Genomic DNA, 19,322 nt, shown 5'->3' on the forward strand with positions numbered 1-19,322 from the left:
AGGAGTTGGAGTGGGAATAGAGGGAGGAGGAAGGAAAGTCGGTTCTTCTGGGTGCCTGGGCTCCATAAACCTCCAGGGAAACACAAGTGCACCAGTAACCAGATTCAACCCCGCTGGGTTCCAGCCCGCAGGTGAGGATGAGAAATGCAGGAACATTAGCACACTTCCTAGGGAAGCAGAACAATAGGAATTGAAGTGACCGGCTTAGGAGTCTGACGAATCTGAGATAAAGGCCAGCTCTGAAGCAAACAGCAGTTGAGGAAAAGTTTCTCTCCATAAATATATTCCAGCCAATAAATGGCAAAGGAGGGACTTCCCTGGCGGTCCAGTGGTTAAGACTCCATGTTCCCAATACAAGGGCCCCAGGTTCAATCCCTGGTCAGGGAACTAGATTCTGCATGCGTCAACTAAGAGTCTGCATGTGGCAACTAAGAGCCTGCATGCCGCAACTAAATATCCCGCGTGCCGCAATTAAGACCCGGAGTAGCCAAATAAATAAATAAATAAATATTCTTTTTTAAAAAAATACTCTGCTTCCACTGCAGGAAGCACAAGTTCGATCAGATCCCTGATTGGGGAACTAAGATTCCTGCATGCAGTGTGGCACAGCCCCCCCAAAAAAAACGGGGCGGGGGGGGAGGAATGACAGAATTAATTAGAGCATCACCACTTTGCAGCCCCTGATAAAATAATGGAGATAGACATCAATGACTGCTAACAACAGCGAGAGAGAGGGAGAGAGAGAAAGAACCTAACATGTGCCTCCTGATGGATCTATGAGGCAGTCAGAATAAAATGAATGGACTAATTAATGAATGAGTGAGAGAGACAGACTCTGAATCTGATCAAGCATCTATATCCAACTACCAATCTACAGAAACGACAGAGAATGGAAGAGCATGTTAAGCTACTCCAAGGCAAAATCCAGGCAATGAAAAATTCTACAGGTCAAACAATCCAAAGGGAGATGGAGGGAGAGCCCAGAGATTATAAGAGACTGAAAAGGCACCTCAACCAATCACAATGCAAGACCCTTATTCACATTCTGACTCATACAACTGTTAAAAAAAAAAGAAAAAAGTAGGGGGACATCCCTGGAGGCAGAGTGGTTAAGAATCCATCTGCCAATGCAGGGGACATGGGTTTGATCCCTGGTCCAGGAAGATTCCACATGCCACGGAGCAACTAAGCCCGTGCGCCACAACTACTGAAGCCGGCGCACCTAGAGCCCGTGCTCCGCAACAAGAGAAGCCACCACAATGAGAAGCCGGCGCACCGCAACCAAGAGTAGCCCCCGCTCGCCGCAACTAGAGAAAGCCTGCGCGTAGCAACAAAGACCCAATGCAGCCATAAATTAAAAAAAGACCTCTTTAAAAGAAAAGTAGGGACTTCCCTGGTGGTCCAGTGGGTAAGACTCCGCACTCCCAATGCAGGGGGCCCAGGCTGGATCCCTGGTCGGGGAACTAGACCACATGCATGCAACTAAGAAGTCCGCATGCCACAACTAAAACCTGGTGCAGCCTAAATAAATAAATAAATATTTTTTTCAAAAGAAACATTTATGCTACATATGAAACAACTGGAAATTTGAACAATGGATATGGATATTTACTCGTTTTAAGGAATTTTTTAAATTCCTTAGTTTTTAAGGTTCCTAGTTTTTAAAAGACTAGGTGTGAGAGTGCACTCCGTGGTCCTGAGGATCTGTCTCTTGCTTCAACAATGTTTGGAAGGAACAGACCCAGGGACGCCCCTTCCCCCAGCCTCCAACCACCCTCCAACCATTTTTCCAGTGGTAACTTTCAGAACGAGCCACTCAGGCATCCTGGGCCTCCAGGACCAGCCAACACCATTTTTTGCACTTAGCTCCTTATTACCGATCAACCCTGAGCTCCCAGATGTGTCAGAAATATTCCACCACAGTGGAGGCTGCCATCAACCGCCTGGTAAACATGCATCTGCGGGCCTCCTACACCTACCTCTCTCTGGGCTTCTATTTCAACGGTGACGATGTGCCAGGGGGTGGCTCTGGAGGGTGTGGGCCACTTTTTCCACGGATTGGCAGAGGAAAAGCACGAGGGCACCAAGCATCTCTTGAAAACGCAAAACCAGCGTGCAGAAGCCATCCCAAGATGAGTGGGGTAAAACCCAGGACGCTACAGAAGCCACCATTCTCATGGAGAAGGACCTGAACCAGGCCCTTTTGGATTTGTATGCCCTGGGTTCTGCCCATGCAGACCCCCACCTCTGTGGCTCCCTGGAGCCACTCCCTAAATGAGGTGAAACTCATCAAGAAGATGGGTGACCACCTGACTAACCTCCGCAGGCTGGCTGGTCCCCAGGCTGGGCTGGGCCAGGATCTCTTTGAAACGCTCACCCTCAAGCAGGACTAGGAGGCTCTGGAGCCCAGCAGCCTTTGAAGAGCCCCTCTGGTATCAGGGTTTCTGCCTGAAGCCTCTCAATGCAGCCACTAGCCAGCTTTTTAACCACCTTGGAGCCCTCTCCCAAGCCTTGCACCAAATGGGAACAATTCAGCTTTTGGAGGAAAAAAAAAAAGGCTAGGTGTGATAATGCTATTGTGATTACGTTTTTAAAAACCCCTGCTCTTGTAAATCAACTATACTATATACATTTAGAACTATATACTGAAAACTTTTGGGATGAAATGGCATGATGTCTCAATATGCTTCAAATATTGCACAAAAAGAGGAAGTGGATGGGGGTATGGAAGGGGCAAGACCACAGATTAATGGGTATTGGGGCTGAATGATGGGTACACAGGAGTTCATTATACTTTGTCTATTCTTTTTTTTTTTAGATTTTGTGATCTAATAGAATTTTGTTTCTTAGTTATCTACTTTATACATATGAGTGTATACATGTCAATTCCAATCTCCCAATTCATCCCACCACCACCCCCCCACCCCATCTGTCTACTCTTGTTACTTTTCAAAATTCTCTCCAATCAGAAGTATTTTTATAAATTCCAGCGGTTACCAGCTCTATGGCTTCAGGGACTCGCTTACCCTTTCTAGACTTGGACGGTCTTTATTTGTAAAACAGGCCCTTCAATGTAAGAGAGCCTAACACCATGTTTGGCACACGGTAGGGTCTGCAACACATTTACCCACCAGCTGCTAAGCAGGTCTGGAAAGATCCATGTGGCTCTGAATACAAAGTGAATCAGACAGAAAGGGAAAGGGAGCTCTTTCTCCCCCATACGTAGACTTCTCAGAGAGACCAGTTTTAGCGCTGAAGCCACAGCCCCATCCAGGCTCTTTATGTCACTTGAAGAGCCAGGCTGGAGGCACAGGTGCCTGACTTGCTTCTCCATCCGTGACGGCTCACAGGAGACCCCAGAATGACCAGTGGGAGCCTCAAGGGCCCCTGGGACGGTGTCAAGAGCGCTGGACTGAGCCCTATAGTCCCAGCGACCCTGACTGCCCCTGCTCCAGGCCTCAGCTGCCTCGCAGGTAAAGGCAGGAAGTTGGCCTTTATAATTTTTTTTTTCATTGCCGCAGATCTCTTCCTTCAAACAGAAGCTTTGATGAGAGCCAAATACATAAATAAAAACAAGCAGCTCAGGCTGAAGCGGGAAGGGGTAGGCATTCAGAATTCAGAGCTGGATTCCTGGGATTTCCCTTTGAAAACCACTGGGTTAGGTCATTTTTAGGTCCTCTTCCAGGGCCAACACACTGATTTTTAGCCTAGATTTTTTTTTTCTAGTTACTTTTTATTGGAGTATAGTTGGTTTACAATGTTGTGTCGCCTAGTTCTTAAATACTCAGATCATATCCCTTAAATATGAACTCAGCAGAGCAGAAGGAAGGAAGAGGGAAGAGATGGAGAGGCTTGCCCAAGGGGTCACTGGGGACACCTGAGGCCTGCCAGTCCCTTCCAGTCTGAGCTGGGAGATTAAGCACCAGGCCTCCATCTTCTCAGGTTCCAGCCCGGTCCGCCACTGGTGGGAAAGGGGAGCTGGGCATAAGTGCTGGGTCTCCGAGCAGGAAGCTCAGCCCCGGGCAGGAGGCAAGTGGCCCAAAAGGACAGAAGGGACAGATGGGTGCTAAGAATGGAATGTGGTACTCCAAGCTCTGGGGAGCAGCCACCCCTGGGGCAGGTAACAATGACAAGGTGCCTTTTGGAGCCTGCAAGGGATCCACAGCGCTGAAACTCAGGCTCCTGAAGTCAAGGGGTTACAGGAGAAATTTTCCACATCAGAGCAGTGCCTGGAGTTCCTAAGTAGGCCACCTGCTCAGCAGCAGCCCCTCCCCTCCTCATTGGTTCTCTGAGCTCACAGGCTACACACACATCCAACAAATTCCAGCTGCAGAAATTAATCCGTGGCCCCATGGCCCTTGCTTTGAAGGCTCCATCAGTCAGCTCCAAGAACCACGGGCTCAGAGCCGGAAGGAGGCTGTGGAAAGTCACCTTGAAGGCTAACATAAAGCATGCACGGGCACTGACCCCAAACCCCCACTGAGCCCGCTCTTCAGAGACTGCACACAAGTGTCCCACATCATAGTTCTGGAACCTTCTCTATCATCCTCAAGTTTCTGGACTGGTTTTTTTTCTGCTCCTTGGGAATATCTCCTCATCCACCTCATAGAGCCAGAGTTTATTATCAAGAGCACCGGCCACGGTTCAAATACTGCTCCACTACTTCCCAGCAGTGAGGCCTTAGGTATATCCCTGAACCTCTCTGGGTCTCAGTTTCCTCACCTGCAAAGTGGAGGTAATAGGACCCGCCCTAGTGGCTTCACACAATTATTGGAAACACTTTGTAAACTTAAAAGTGGGGATCCTAGTGAAAACGCTGTCCCAAATTGAAGGTGCAAGGGTACAGGAAAGAGAGGACACAGGGCTGAGTCACTGCACAACTTGGGACAAATCGTTTCCCAGATCTAGGCCTCAGTTTCCTCTTTGTGAAATAAGAGGCTGCTTGCAAAGGTCCGCAGGTTTTCCCTAAGCACTAATATCTTCTGACCCCCTCACCTTTGCACCTTTTAAAATTATCCCCAAGACAGGGATTTCCCTGGTGGCACAATGGTTAAGAATCCGCCTGCCTAATGCAGGGGGCACGGGTTTGATCCCTGGTCCGGGAAGATCCCACATGCTGCGGAGCAACTAAGCCCATGCACCACAACTACTGAAGCCCGTGCGCCTAGAGCCCGCGCTCCGCAGCAAGAGAAGCCACCGCAATAAGAAGCCCTCACACATTAACGAAGAATAGCTCCTGCTCGCCGCAACTAGAGAAAAGCCCGTGAGCAGCAACGAAGACCCAACGTGGCCAAAAGCAAATAAATAAATAATTTTTTTTTTTTTTTAAATGGGGCTGGTGATAAATAGGGTTTTATGTGATCGGACAAAAAAATATAGGAAAGATCCTCAGCTTGTAACAAGATCTTAGTAAACAGTAGTTAACACTATTATTTACACTCTAAGGAGCTACCCCACAGGGGAGTGATTCCTATTAGGCAAATAATGGGCAGAAGCAAATACAGTTTCCCTAGGCCCCTAGCACAATCAAAATCAAGATTTTGATTATAGAGCACTAGATTTCTAGGAAAAGGGAAACAGAACAAATCAGTGAGGCGGGTGTTTCTCTTAGAGAGAATACATACCTGAGAACATAACTGAACCCCTCTGAAACCCTCCTCCCTTGGGATTCTCAGCTCTCCTGACCTCATGTACCTTCCCCTCCTAGCATTTCTATCTGTCCTATCAGGTGGATGCCTCCCCCACATATCTGTCCAACCTTAACATCACTCCTGAGCTCAAATTCAAAGTGGATAGAACTGAACTCATCTATAACCCCACCCAAGTCTACTTTTCCTCTTGGGTTCTGTTACAAGCATCATTTCCCAACTGCTGACATTCAAACCTACGTTTGAATCTGATGTGCCATCTACTGTCTGGGCAACTTACAAGTAACTTCTCTCCAGGCCTCAGTTTTTCTCACCTGTGAAATGGGAAAGCAAGACTAGGAGAGTTCTAAAAACTCTTCCAGAGTTTAAAATTTTTTATCTTTTTATTATTATTATTTTTTTGGCAGCACCACACGGCTTGCGGGATCTTAGTTCCCCAACCAGGGATCGAACCTGCACCCTCGGCAGTGAAAGCGCAGAGTCCTAACCACTGGTCCTCCAGGTAATTACCTAAAATTTTTTGAAGTCTATGATTTTAAACCAACTTTAAAAGGTCTAGGAAGGAGGGAGGGATAAATTAGGAGTATGGGATTGACAGATATAAACTACTATACATAAAATAGTAAGCAAAAAGGATTTACTGTATAACAAAGGGAACTATATCCAATATCTTGCTTTTTTTGTTTTTTTACTTTTTTTTATTATTATTTTTTTAATCTTATTGGAGTGTAATTGCTTTACAATGTTGTATTAGTTTCTGCTGTACAACAAAGTGAATCAGCTATAAGTATACATACATCCCCATATCCCCTCCCTCTCGAGTCTCGCTCACACCCTCCCTATCCCACCCCTCTAGGTCATCACAAAGCACCGAGCTGATCTCCCTGTGATATGCAGCAGCTTCCCGCTAGCCATCCATTTTACAGTTGGTAGTGTATATATCCAATATCTTGTAATAACCTATAATGGAAAATAATGTGAAAATATATATATATACACATATATATATGTGTATATATATATATGAATCACTTTTCTATATACATGAAACCAATACAATATTGTTAAGTCAACTATACTTCAATTTTTAAAAAAAGATTAGGAACTTCCCTGGTGGCGCAGTGGTTAAGACTCCGAGCTCCCAATGCAGGGGGCCCTGGTTTGATCTCTGGTCAGGGAACTAGATCCCACATGCATGCCACAACTAAGAGTTTGAATGCCACAACTAACGTGCCCGCCTGCCGCAACTAAGACCCAGAGCAACCTAAATAAATAAATAAATATTAAAAATAAATATTAGTAAAAATAAAAAATAAAAATAAGGTCTGGGGGGCCAAGGATGAATTGGGAGACGGGGATTGGCATATACACACTACTCTATATAAAATAGATAACTAGTAAGGACCTACTGTATAGCACAGGGAAACTCTACTCAATACTCTGTAATGGCCTATATGAGAAAAAGAATCTAAAACAGAGTGGATATATGTATACATATAACTGATTCAGTTTGCTGTACACCTGAAATTAACACAACCTTGTAAATCAACTATACTCCAATAAAAATTAAAAAAAAAAAAAAACAAGGTCCAAAAAATAAAATAAAAATAAGGTCTGGGGACAAATCAGCTACCTTTGATTTCTAAGGTGTGAGAATTTAGTCTTCTCCCTAAACACAGCCAGTCAAGGGCAGAGCCCATGTCTGACGAGTCTCAGCACTTCCCGCAGGGCCAGACACAACATAGACACCTGGTAAATTTGTGAGTGAAGAATGAATGGGGCTTCCCTGGTGGCACAGTGGTTGAGAATCTGCCTGCCAATGCAGGGGACAGGGGTTCAAGCCCTGGTCCGGGAAGATCCCACATGCCATGGAGCAACTAAGTCCGTGCGTCACAACTACTGAAGCCCGCACGCCTAGAGCCTGTGCTCCACAACAAGAGAAGCCACCGCAATGAGAAGCCCGCGCACTGCAACGAAGAGTAGCCCCCGCTTGCCACAACTAGAGAAAGCCCGCACACAGCAACGAAGACCCAATGCCAAAAATAAATAAATAATTTATAAAAAAAAAGAATGGAGGAGGGTTAGGATTAGAGCAGGAAGTCATAAAGCAAAAGCATGAGCTTTGGAAGCACCCGGGGCTGGGTTTGGATCCTGTCTCCACCGCCCACTAGCTGTGTGAGCAGCTCCCTCTGAGCTTCAGATCCCCCATCTGGAAAACAGAACATAACACTTACTTTATGATTATTGGTGAGGACAAAATGAGGTCATACGGTAAACATACAGTAAAAGATAGGTGATTATTATTCTAATGGGATGCATAAATGAATACTGAATGAGGTGATTTGTCCTGAAGATTTTTTAAGAAAAGGGGCCAAAGAAAGCATCAGTTGGCTTGGGTACCCTCATTAGACAGAAATACAATAAAGAGATAATATGCAAGTCTCCCCATAGCCATGGTCCCTCCCAACCCTCAGTGACATAAGTACAGACAATGAGTGGGGACACTGTACTTTATGGATACGTTTTCTCAGAGGGTTTAAAGCATCTTCAGAGACAACAAGAATTATCTCTTCCCCAATCTCCCTATCCCCCCAACTCCCAACCCATAGATGTGAAAATATCCCAGTCTTTTTACATGAACTCTCCAGAATAGCGATCCTGGGGGTGGGGGGCACAGATTACAGCATCAAACAGACCCACACAAATGCAGTCACCTGATTCACAACAAAGTCACCTGATTCAGTGCCATGGGGAGAGGGTGTTCTTTCAATAATGGTACTAATCAACTGGATATCCATAGAGCAAAAAAAAGGATCTTGACCCCTATCTCATACCAAACACAAAAATCAATTCCAGGTGAACTACATATGTACATGTGAGAGTTCAAACACTAAAGCTTTTCAAGAAAAACATATGAATATCTTTGTGACCTCAGAGTATGCAAAATTTTCTTAATTTGATGAGACACAAAACAAACTAATGGACCAGGAAGAGCTAAATGGTCTATGTTAAAATTAAGACTGTCTGTTAGTTCAAAGACATCTTTAAGAGTGTGAAAAGTAGGAGATGATTTTGGAATATGTACTAACATCCAGAACAGAAAGAACCTTTATGTTATGGGCTGAACTGTGTCCCCAAAAATTTATATGTTGAAGTTCTAACCCCCAATAACTCAGTACGTAACCATATTTGGAGATAAAGTCTTTAAAGAGGTAATTAAAATGAGGTCTTTAGGGTGGCCCCTAATCCAGTAAGACTGGTGTTCTCATAAGAAGAGGAGATTAGACACAGATACAAAGAGGGAACACCATGGGAAGACACAGGGAGAAGACAGCCATCTATAAGCCAAGGAGAGAGACCTCCAAAGAAACTTAACCCTGCTGACACCTTGATCTTGGACTTCCAGTTCCAGAATTATGAGAAAAAAAATTTCTGTTGTTTAAGTCATCCATTCTGTGGTACTTTGTTATGTTTGGCCCTAGCAAACTGATACACCTTACAATCAATAAGAGACAATCTTTACCATAAACAAAACAAAAAGACAACCTGCAGACTGGGAGAAAATATTCACAAACGATGAGACCAGCAAGGGCTTAATTTCCAAAATATACAAACAATTCATACAACTCAATATCAAAAAAACAAACAAACCAATCAAAAAATGGGCAGAAGACCTAAATAGACCTTTCCCCAAAGAAGACATACAGATGGCACATGAAAAGATGCTCAATATCACTAATTATTAGAGAAATGCAAATCCAAACTACACTGAGGTATCACCTTACACCAGTCAGAATGGCCAGCATCGAAAAGTCTACAAATAATAAATGCTGGAGAGGGTGTGGAGAAAAGAGAACCCTCCTACACCATTGGTAGGAATGTAAATTGGTGTAGTCACTATGGAGAACAATATGGAGGCTCCTTAAAAAACTAAAAATAGGGACTTACCTGATGGCGCAGTGGTTAAGAATCCACCTGCCAATGTGGGGGACACGGGTTCGAGCCCTGGTCCAGGAAGATCCCACATGCCGTGGAGCAACTAAGCCTGGGCGCCACAACTACTGAGCCTGCGCTCTAGAGCCCACGAGCCACAACTACTGAGTCCATGTGCCGCAACTACTGAAGCCCACGTGCTCTAGAGCCCGTGCTCCGCAACAAGAGAAGTCACTGCAATGAGAAGCCCGTGCACCGCAACGAAGAGTAGCCCCCGCTTGCCGCAACTAGAGAAAGCCTGTGTGCAGCGATGAAGACCTAACGCAGCCAAAAAATAAATTAATTAAAAAAAAAACAAACACTAAAAATAGAGTTACCATATGATCCAGCAATCCCACTCCTGGGCATATATCCAGAAAAGACAGAAAGCTCAATTTAGAAAAGATACATGCACCCCAATGTTCACAGGAGCACTATTTACAATAGCCAAGACATGGAAACAACCTCAGGGTCCATCAACTAATGAATGAATAAAAATGTGGTGTGTGTGTGGGTGTGTATATATATATATGTATTATATATATATGCACACACACAATGGAATATTACTCAGCCATTAAAAAGAATGAAATAATGCCATTTGCAGCAACCTGGATGGACCTAGAAATTATCATAGTAAGTGAAGTAAGTCAAATATTATATTATATCAATTATACATGGAATCTTAAAAAAATGATACAAATGAACTTATTTACAAAACAGAAACAGACTCACAGACATAGAAAACAATCTTATGCTTATCAAAGGGTAATGTGGGGGAAGGGATAAATTAGGAATTTGGGATTAATAGGTACACAGTACTATATATAAAATAAACAACAAGAACCTACCGTATAGCTCAGGCAACTATACTCAATATCTTGCAATAGCATATAATGGATAAGAATCTGATATATATATACACACACACACACATATATAGAGGTATAACTGAATCACTTTGCTGTACACATGAAACTAACGCAACGTAAATCAACTATACTTCAATAAAAAAAATTTTTTTAAATAAGAAACAATCTTTAAAATAATGAAGAAAAGAGTTGATCAAACATTTCATAAAAGAAGATATCCAAATAGCAAATAAACATATGAAATGGAGCTCAATTTCATCAATCATTAGAAAAATGCCAAGTGAAACACAGTGAAATAGAACTATACTCCCATCAGCATGGAAGCATGACTACAATGAACATGATGAACACACCAACTCTGGGTAAGGATATGGTGCAATCAGAACCAGAACAATCCACTGGACAATTACTTGACAGGATCTACTAAAACTGAACATATATGTAAATTCTCTGACCCAAGCAATTCTGCTCTTAAGTATATGCCCAACAGAAATGCATCCATTTGTTCACCAATCATGCCTAGAATGTTCATAGCAGCACTATGCATACAGCCTTAAACTGGCAGTTACCCAAGTGCCCACTAATAGAATGAATAAATCAATTGTGAAATAATCACATAATGGAAAACTATATATAGCAATGAAAATAAATCATCTACAACTGCACACAACAATATGGATGAATCTCGTAAACACAAGGTTGAGTGATAAAACGCCAAAACCAAAAGAGGACAGACACCCTGTATGATTCCACTAACACAAAGTATGAAAACAGGCAAAATTCATCCACACTATTAGAAGAGGTCAGGACAACAGTGGAGGGAGTGACTGGATGGGAATTCAAGGGGGTTTGATCCTGGGCTTCCAATTACCCTGGTGTGTTCAATTTGTTTAAATTATACAAATTTTAACTACAGGATTACTATATGTGCACTTTTCTATATGTACATTAGACTTTTTTTTTTTTTTTATAAGCCACAACCTTTTTAGGGGAGTATTTATTGATATTTCCAGCAGCCATCATATCTCTCCAGTAAGATCTAATTTAAAAAATGTCTCAAGTTCCAAAAAATCAATCCACTCTCTACAATCAGATGTAAAACTATGACCAACAGAAAATACAACATAAACTTTTGTCATGTTAACAGAGTACATGGTTTTACTAAAAGCTGCTGACATTTCTATCAGTAGTAGCCATAGGGAGGCCGTTGGTTGTAACCATAGTGTCCATATTGATGGGGGTAGTAAGATTCTTGTCTGTGCTGCGGGTAATTGTTACCCCAGGACCGTCCATGCCACTGATTGGATCGATTGTCACTTGGCCACCCCCGTCTGCTATCCCTACCCCTAAACTGTCTGTTATCTTGCAACCAATTGCCTCTATTTCTGTGGTTCCCACCAGCTCTGCTATTCCATTCCTCAACAATTGGAGGGGACTCAGGAGGGCGTTTCAGGTATTCCTGGTACTCTTTGTCATCTTCTGTGAATCTACTGGCAAACATCTCTTCAAAATTTGGAACAGCTTCAGAAGTGTCAGTCATTTTGAAATTCCCAGGGATTTGAGGCAGCTGTACTGTTTAATGTTTAGATTGTTTAGATCTCCGGCCCAGAACACCGTCACAGGACCTCCGGACCCCTTCAGCTCTCCAAGGTAACAGCTGTATATTAGACTTTACTAAAAAGCTTTCATTTTAAGCGTACAGTGCCAAAGAAATGGAAAGTGCCACTTTTTGTTTTGGTTCTTTAGAGGTGAGGAGCTAAAAACAGAGGCTAGGTGCCTGTCTTCCAGTGGGCAGATAAACAGGGCTGAGAGAAAAAAGCCCAATTTTAGGAGATTGGAGAAGAGTCTGTAGCCCCAGGTTGTGGCCTAATAGCTGGCTGTGCACCAACCCACTTCTCAGACAGTCGCCTCCCAAGATACAGGGCCTGGGGAGGGGACAAGAGGCTGGAAGACAGGCTGAGATCCCCCACTAACTTCGAGGGATGGTCCAGCCTCCCCCATACTCTGCCATCCAAAGCAGAACTCTCATTTGTGGGAATTCCCTGGTGGTCTAGTGGTTAGGACTCCACGCTCTCACTGCCGAGGGTGTGGGTTCAATCCCTGGTCGGGGAACTAAGATTCCGCAAGACATGTGACATGGCCAAAAAAAAAAAAGAACTCCCATTTGTGTTAGGGACATGGTTACGTCACCCAGCAACCCTGGGGAGTCACTCCTTCCCCACCCTCAGTCCACATGGTTCAGCTGGGCTGGGTGTGGGGTTTTGCTCCCCATTTTTGCTGCCATATGGGGAGAAACTTGCCGGAGAATGAAGCAGAAAGAGGAAGCAAAAAAAGGGAAGCAAAAATGAAAAGTAAGAGCCAAGATCTTGAGATCTTCTTGGAGCACCTAGATCTAGAAATGCCTAAGGTCACATCCTGAACTTATTACGTAAACCGCTGAATTCTGCTTTGCTTAGGGCAGATTGAGTTACATTTGTCACTTATGTCACTATGACAAATCTTCCCCTTCACCACTCTCCAGAGGCCTGTGTGCACTCTCAGTGGGAATAATCTTACCCGCTGCTAACTGCCATTACAGGCATCCTTCACGGGGCTATCCCTTTACAAAGCACTTTCATATTCACCAATCCGTTCGATCATTACAGAAATGCCAAGAGACATAGGCTGCAGGTATTACTATTCCCACTTTTTTGGGGGTTTTTTTGGCCGCATTGTGCGACATGCGGGATCTTAGTTCCCCGACCAGGGATTGAACCCGTGCCCCCTGCACTGGGAGCAAGGAGTCTTAACCACTGGACCGCCAGGGAAGTCTCACTATTCCCACTTTCTTTGCCATCCTAGACTTTTCTGAGAGCCAGCAAGGATGTCAGGACCATCTAATTGAATCCTCTTGCTCTCACAATGAGAAGAATGAGGCTCAAGGAAAGAAGAGGCAGCCTGGATACAACCAGAGAATAACAAAACTACAAAGGGCTTGAAAATTCTTCAAAAGCACCGAGGGCAACATTACAGAGACTGTGATGTTCCCTGATCCCCAGATTTGAGAATCTGGCTTTAATCCTTGTCCATAAAGAGAACCTCATCGGATCCACATCCTGCCATTAGAATAATAATGGGGGGCTTCCCTGGTGGCGCAGTGGTTAAGAATCCGCCTGCCAATGCAGGGGACACGGGTTCGAGCCCTGGTCCAGGAAGATCCCACATGCCGCGGAGCAACTCAGCCCGAGCGCCACAACGGCTGAGCCTGCGCTCTAGAACCCACGAGCCACAACTACTGAGCCCACGTGCTGCAACTACTGAAGCCCGCGCGCCTAGAGCCCGTGCTCCACAACAAGAGAAGCCACCATAATGAGAAGCCGGCGCACCGCAACTAAGAGTAGCCACCACTCGCCGCAACTGGAGAAAGCCCGCGCGCAGTAAGGAAGAATCAAAAAGCAGCCAAAAATAAATAAAAAAAAAAAAAAAGAAGAAGAATGGGGACCACTTCGTCATCCGCCACAATGCTAAGCATTCATTCATTCTCTTACAGGACCCTTCTTTGAGGCAGGTTCTGCTCTTAGCTCCATTTTACAGCTGAGGAGTAGCTTGCCCCAAATCACTCAGCCAAGCAGCAGAGCTGAGTCCCAACAACAAAGGCTGCGGGTGGGTTGAGGCACCAGAGAGAGTCACCTGTGCCAAGATTTGATTTACGGGGTCCATCGCCCCATCTTCTGCTCACTGCTGCAAGGCTGCCTCCTGCTCTGACGTCCACCTCCTTCAGCATTTCTAGAATCCAGCTTTAAAAAAAAAAAAATCTATCTCCTGAGCAAACCCTCACCAGTTAACTGAGATCCTTCTGTCAACAGCAGCACCTCCTTATAGCCAACTGGTCCTCCCTTCTTCTTTTTCTTTTTTTTCCGCCACATGTCATGTGGGATCTTAGTTCCCCAAACCAGGGATGGAACCCGCGCCCGCTGCAGTGTAAGTGCTGAGTCTTAACCACTGGACCGCCAAGGAAGTCCCTGGTTCTCCCTTCTGAGTTAACACATCTCTGGGTCAATAATTCAGGCTGGGGACTTCCTTGGTGGTGCAGTGGGTAAGAATCCACCTGCCAATGCAGGGGACACAGGTTCGAGCCCTGTCCGGGAAGACCCCACATGCCGCGGAGCAACTGAGCCCATGCACCACAACTACTGAGCCTGCGCACTAGCGCCCGTGAGCCCGTGTGCCACAACTACTGAAGCCCGCATGCCTAGAGCGCGTGCTCCGCAACAAGAGAAGCCACCGCAGTGAGAAGCCCGTGCACCGCAACGAAAAGTAGCCCCCACTCGCGGCAACAAGAGAAAGCCGCGGGCAGCAACAAAGACCCAACACAGCCAAAAATTAATTAATTAATTTTAAAAATAATAATAATAATTCAGGCTGGATCTCTGCACACCCACTGGTCAGCTGCCTTCATTCTCCATACAACCACAAGAGTCAGCTTTTATAGAACTTAAATCAGATCACATTACTTCACACCCACCAGGATGGCTACCATCAAAAAGACAGACAAGGCTTCCCTAGTGGCGCAGTGGTTGAGAATCTGCCTGCCAGTGCAGGGGACACGGGTTCGAGCCGTGGTCTGGGAAGATCCCACATGCCGCGGAGCAACTAGGCCCGTGAGCCACAATTACTGAGCCTGCGCGTCTGGAGCCTGTGCTCCACAACAAGAGAGGCCGTGATAGTGAGAGGCCCGCGCACCGCGATGAGGAGTGGCCCCCACTTGCCGCAACTAGAGAAAGCCCTCGCACAGAAACGAAGACCCAACACAGCCATAAATAAATAAATTAATTAAAAAAAAAAAAAAAAGACACACACACACACACACAAGACAGACAATAACAAGTGTGGGTAAAGATGTAGAGAAATTAGAACCCTCGTATGTTGCTAATGGGAATTTAAAATGGCGTAGCTACTTTGGAAAACAGTCTGGCAGTTCCTGAGGAGATTAAATGTAGTTACACTATGACCCAACAATTCCCTTCCTACGTATATACCCCAAAAAAGTGAATATGTATGTTCACACTAAAACTTGTACATGAATAGTCATAGCAGCATTATTCATAATACCCAAGAAGTAGAAACAACTAAAATGTTCATCAACAGACTAATGGGTAAACAAAACGTGGTCTATCCATATAATGGGATACTGTTCAGCCATAAAAAGTAATAAAGTACTGAGACATGTTACAACACAGATGAACCTCGAAAACATGAGGCCAAATGAAAGAAGCCACACACAAAGGACCACATATTATGATTCCACTTATATGGAATATCCAGAAGAGACAAACCCACAGAGGCAAAAAGCAGATTGGCTGTCAGGGGATGGAGGGAGAGGGGAATTGGGAGGTACAGGGCTTACTTTGGGGGTGATGAAAATGTTCTGGAATTAGTTAGTGGTAATGGTTGCACAACATTGTGAATATATTAAGAACCACTGGGGAATTCCCTGGCGGTCCAGTGGTTAGGACTCGGCACTTTCACTGCTGTGGCCCAGGTTCAATCCCTGGTCAGGGAACTAAGATCCTGCAAGCCATACAACGTGGCCAAAAAGAAAAAAAGAACCACTGAATTGCACACTTTAAAATGGTTAGATGGTGAATTTTATGGTATATGAATTCTATCTCAATTTAAAAAATATTTTTAATTCCCCCCCCCAAGAAAATAATCAGATCACAAAGCTACCGCCTCACCACACTTTAGAACTCCCCAGTGGCCTCCCATCGCCCCAGCAGTTAAACCCAAATTCCCCACCAGGGCCTAGAAGGTCCTACGTGGGCCTGGCCCTGCAACTTCTCCCACCTCTCCTACTACTTCCCCCCTCACTCCTTCCATTCCTCCCCCACCCTTTGCCCTTGTTCATTCCTCCGTCTGGAATGTCCTTTCCCACAGCTGGCTTCTCATCAGTCAGGTCTCTGTCCAAACGTCCTCATCACCTCCACCCAGAGGCCCTCCCTGACCACCCCCCATCTAAAACAAAACACAGCTCCAGCAAGCTCCATCCCATTACCCTGCTTTACTTCTTCATATCCCTTATCACCCTCTGAAAAGATGTAAATTTTTTTAAACTATTTATTTCTTTGTTGCCTGTCACTCCAACCAAGAGGGCAGGGATCTTGTCTGTCCTGCTCACAGCTCTGAATTAGCCTACCACGTAGGAGCTACTTGAGAAACACTTCTGGAAAGAATGGATGTATTGAACAACTTCCTGTAAAATCTGAAAGGCAGCCCACTACCTGGTCAGGAGTCCGGGGCACTCAGTGAGTCCAGCCGAGCTCTGTAGGTGCTCAGCGCCAAGCTCTGCCCTAGACCTGTCTGGAACCCTGAGGAAGCAGGAAGAATGATCCCTCCCCTTGAAAGTTCTGAAAGTCTTTCAGGGGTCACACAGCACCCAGTGTTTACCCAGCAACCCACAAACAAACGCAAAGGAGAGATCTAAGATTGCCTTGATGACACCCAAGCTGGAGGCTAGGGTCCAAATCAGCCTCATAAAACTGCACTGGCAAACACCCTCTAATACAGCTTCTTACGGCTTTGCAATCTGACCTGTTCTCCAGAAGGAGACGGTTGCAGCTCACACCTGCTCCTGCCTCCTCGCATGGGAACTTTCTTTTCAGAGGCAGTTAAATACCCAAACAGGCAGGTGGTACAGGCCTCGTCCCCCGCCACCACCACGCCCCCCCAATTCAGCATCTCTGGGCCACGCACACACACAGCAACTTACCCACTAGGAGTTTGACATCTCGGACTGTGAAATCAGGGTCAGGCATCCTCGAAAAAGAGGAACACAGACATTTGATGAGAAGAAATAACGGGGTTAGACCCAACAATGGGGGCAGAGGGAGGCCATTTTTCCAAGAGAGTTGCCTGGTTCTCATGCTGGGAATCCAAAATGGGATAACTCAGCGGGAGGGTCACCCCCCAAACCGGTCAGCAGCTTCCTCACCTCAGCGGCAAACCAAACCCCTCACTCTCCCTGACACCTGAACTCAGCATAGCTACAGAGAAGACGATGGACATCCACTGTCCCCCTGCCGCTTATCCGGGGAAGACTGAAGTGTACTGTCAAGGTAAGCGCCAGAGTTGGGCATTCAAACACTTGCTTTCTTTTAGGGTGGGTAGCCCTCTCTGTGGCTCCTCTTCTAGAAAATACTCTCCATAAGGAGTTGTATGGAGGGTGGGAAGGACCCCTTTTAAGTTTAGAGGAAAAAAAAACATATCGCACCAATTCCAGGGATTTGGTGACACTGGCTATGACGACTGTGATGAGGTTCACTATTAATTAATAGTGATGCCAAAGGTTTAATTTCTGTTGGTAGGAATGACTGGCAGTAGATGCTGCGGAGGGAGGGAGGCTGTGATGAAGCCCTCCGCTTCCTCCCCCACCCCTGCCCAAGGGACGGAAACCTGTTCTTCCATCCAGCCTCCGGATGGATCTCTCCCCCAGCGGAAGCTCTGACAGATCTCGAAGAGAATGTAAACCAGACAAGACACCATGGGAGGCAGGTGCTGGGGCCCGAGCCGAAAGGGGCGACGAGGGCCTAGCATCCTAGGAAACACACCCTCCACAGAAAAGGGCCAGTTTCCCACATAGTGCGAGTCTGAGTAGAAAATATGCATGTAGGCGTCCTGCCTCTGGGCCCAGAAGCTGGCCAATCCCTTTGCAGCTCAGGCCCTGCCTCAGTTTCCTGATTCAGGGGGAGGACACAGTTCTCTTCAGGAAGTCACTGCGTGTATGTAACTGGGGTGGGTCAGGGGATAAAGTCCACGCTGTTTAAGTACCCTGTGACCTCTCCATCCAAATTCTCTGAAAATCCAGACTCATCTTTAAAGAGTTTTTCCCCTCTGTCAGGCCTTGAACAAGGAGATACAATCCCCAAATAATGAAGAAAAATCCTTCTCAGTGATGAGAGGTAAGGAAAAGGGTTGAAGAAATCCATCCCAAGCTACAAACTGTGTTAGGGAAGGAGACAGGGGAAGAAGAAATTGGTTTCAGCAACTTACTTAATTCCCAGGCCATCCTTTTCTCGAAATATCAGGGGAACTCTGAGAGCTTCTCTCTGCACGTACTCATAGTTGAAATCTGTTTGGAGATTGGAATTAAAACAGGTCGGTTAAGTCATGAAGGAGCAAATGAACCATGATCCATTGGTTAGGGGAAGAAAAATGATGGAGGAAGGGGCAGGGGTTATACTAGATGCAGGCACCAGCTCAAAGGGCAAGAGCTCCCTAGAAAATGACAAGGAAATGGATTAGGCAAAGCCCAAGAGAAGCCATGCCAACTGTCAGCTCCTCTGCCTACTCAGTCATTGCCTGCATGCCCCACGGGTCAGAACTTGTCAATGAACAGCCCAAGGCCGGAGAGGACTGGGGAGGGAGCCTCATGAAAGAGCCCCACACAGTCCAGTTATCACGGCAAGAGAGGGACGGATGGAGAAACACATCCCAAGCTGAGCTCAGAAAGTAAAGGAACTGCAAAATTGAAGAATGCCACCTGGGAGGATCTGAAGCCCCAGAGAGGAGGCTGGGAGGAGGGTTCTCATTGTAGCTGAGCATCAGGGAAGATCTTATTGTAATATCCTGCATGGTGAAGGGGAGGGGGGAAAAGCCGGTTTCCCTGGAAACTGTGTATCTGGTGCCAAAATAACTAGGGAACTGGGCACAGCTTTGCTGTCTTAATAGTGAAATTCTGCTGCAGCCATCAGAACACTAGCTTCAGCTGGATAACCAAGAGGGATGCTCCCCAGGTGAAGGCTGTGTGAAGGGGACATAGTGAGGCCTGAAGAAAATACACCGCGTAGTTTTT

General features: G+C 45.6%; 2 protein-coding genes and 1 pseudogene across 4 annotated transcripts in view; 1 reads left to right on the top strand and 2 right to left on the bottom strand.

Annotated features, from left to right (window-relative positions):
* KDM2B (lysine demethylase 2B) overlaps positions 1-19,322 on the bottom strand; it is a 120,776-nt gene that overhangs the window by 97,575 nt on the left and 3,879 nt on the right. For all 3 annotated transcript variants that reach the window (XM_061170531.1, XM_061170533.1, XM_061170532.1), the window contains exons 3-4: positions 18,521-18,599; positions 17,241-17,287 (exon numbers count right to left, since the gene is read on the bottom strand). In XM_061170531.1, the coding sequence (XP_061026514.1) occupies positions 17,241-17,287; positions 18,521-18,599 (126 nt within the window). The remainder of the gene's footprint in view (positions 1-17,240; positions 17,288-18,520; positions 18,600-19,322) is intronic.
* LOC133075704 (ferritin light chain-like) lies at positions 1,953-2,393 on the top strand (annotated as a pseudogene).
* Positions 11,559-12,143, bottom strand: LOC133075763 (RNA guanine-N7 methyltransferase-activating subunit-like protein). Its single transcript, XM_061170120.1, has one exon. The coding sequence runs from the start codon at positions 12,030-12,032 to the stop codon at positions 11,676-11,678; it is 357 nt and encodes a 118-aa protein (XP_061026103.1). The 5' UTR covers positions 12,033-12,143; the 3' UTR covers positions 11,559-11,675.

Source organism: Eubalaena glacialis, chromosome 15 (genome assembly GCF_028564815.1).
Source record: "Eubalaena glacialis isolate mEubGla1 chromosome 15, mEubGla1.1.hap2.+ XY, whole genome shotgun sequence".
Lineage (NCBI taxonomy): Eukaryota > Metazoa > Chordata > Mammalia > Artiodactyla > Balaenidae > Eubalaena > Eubalaena glacialis.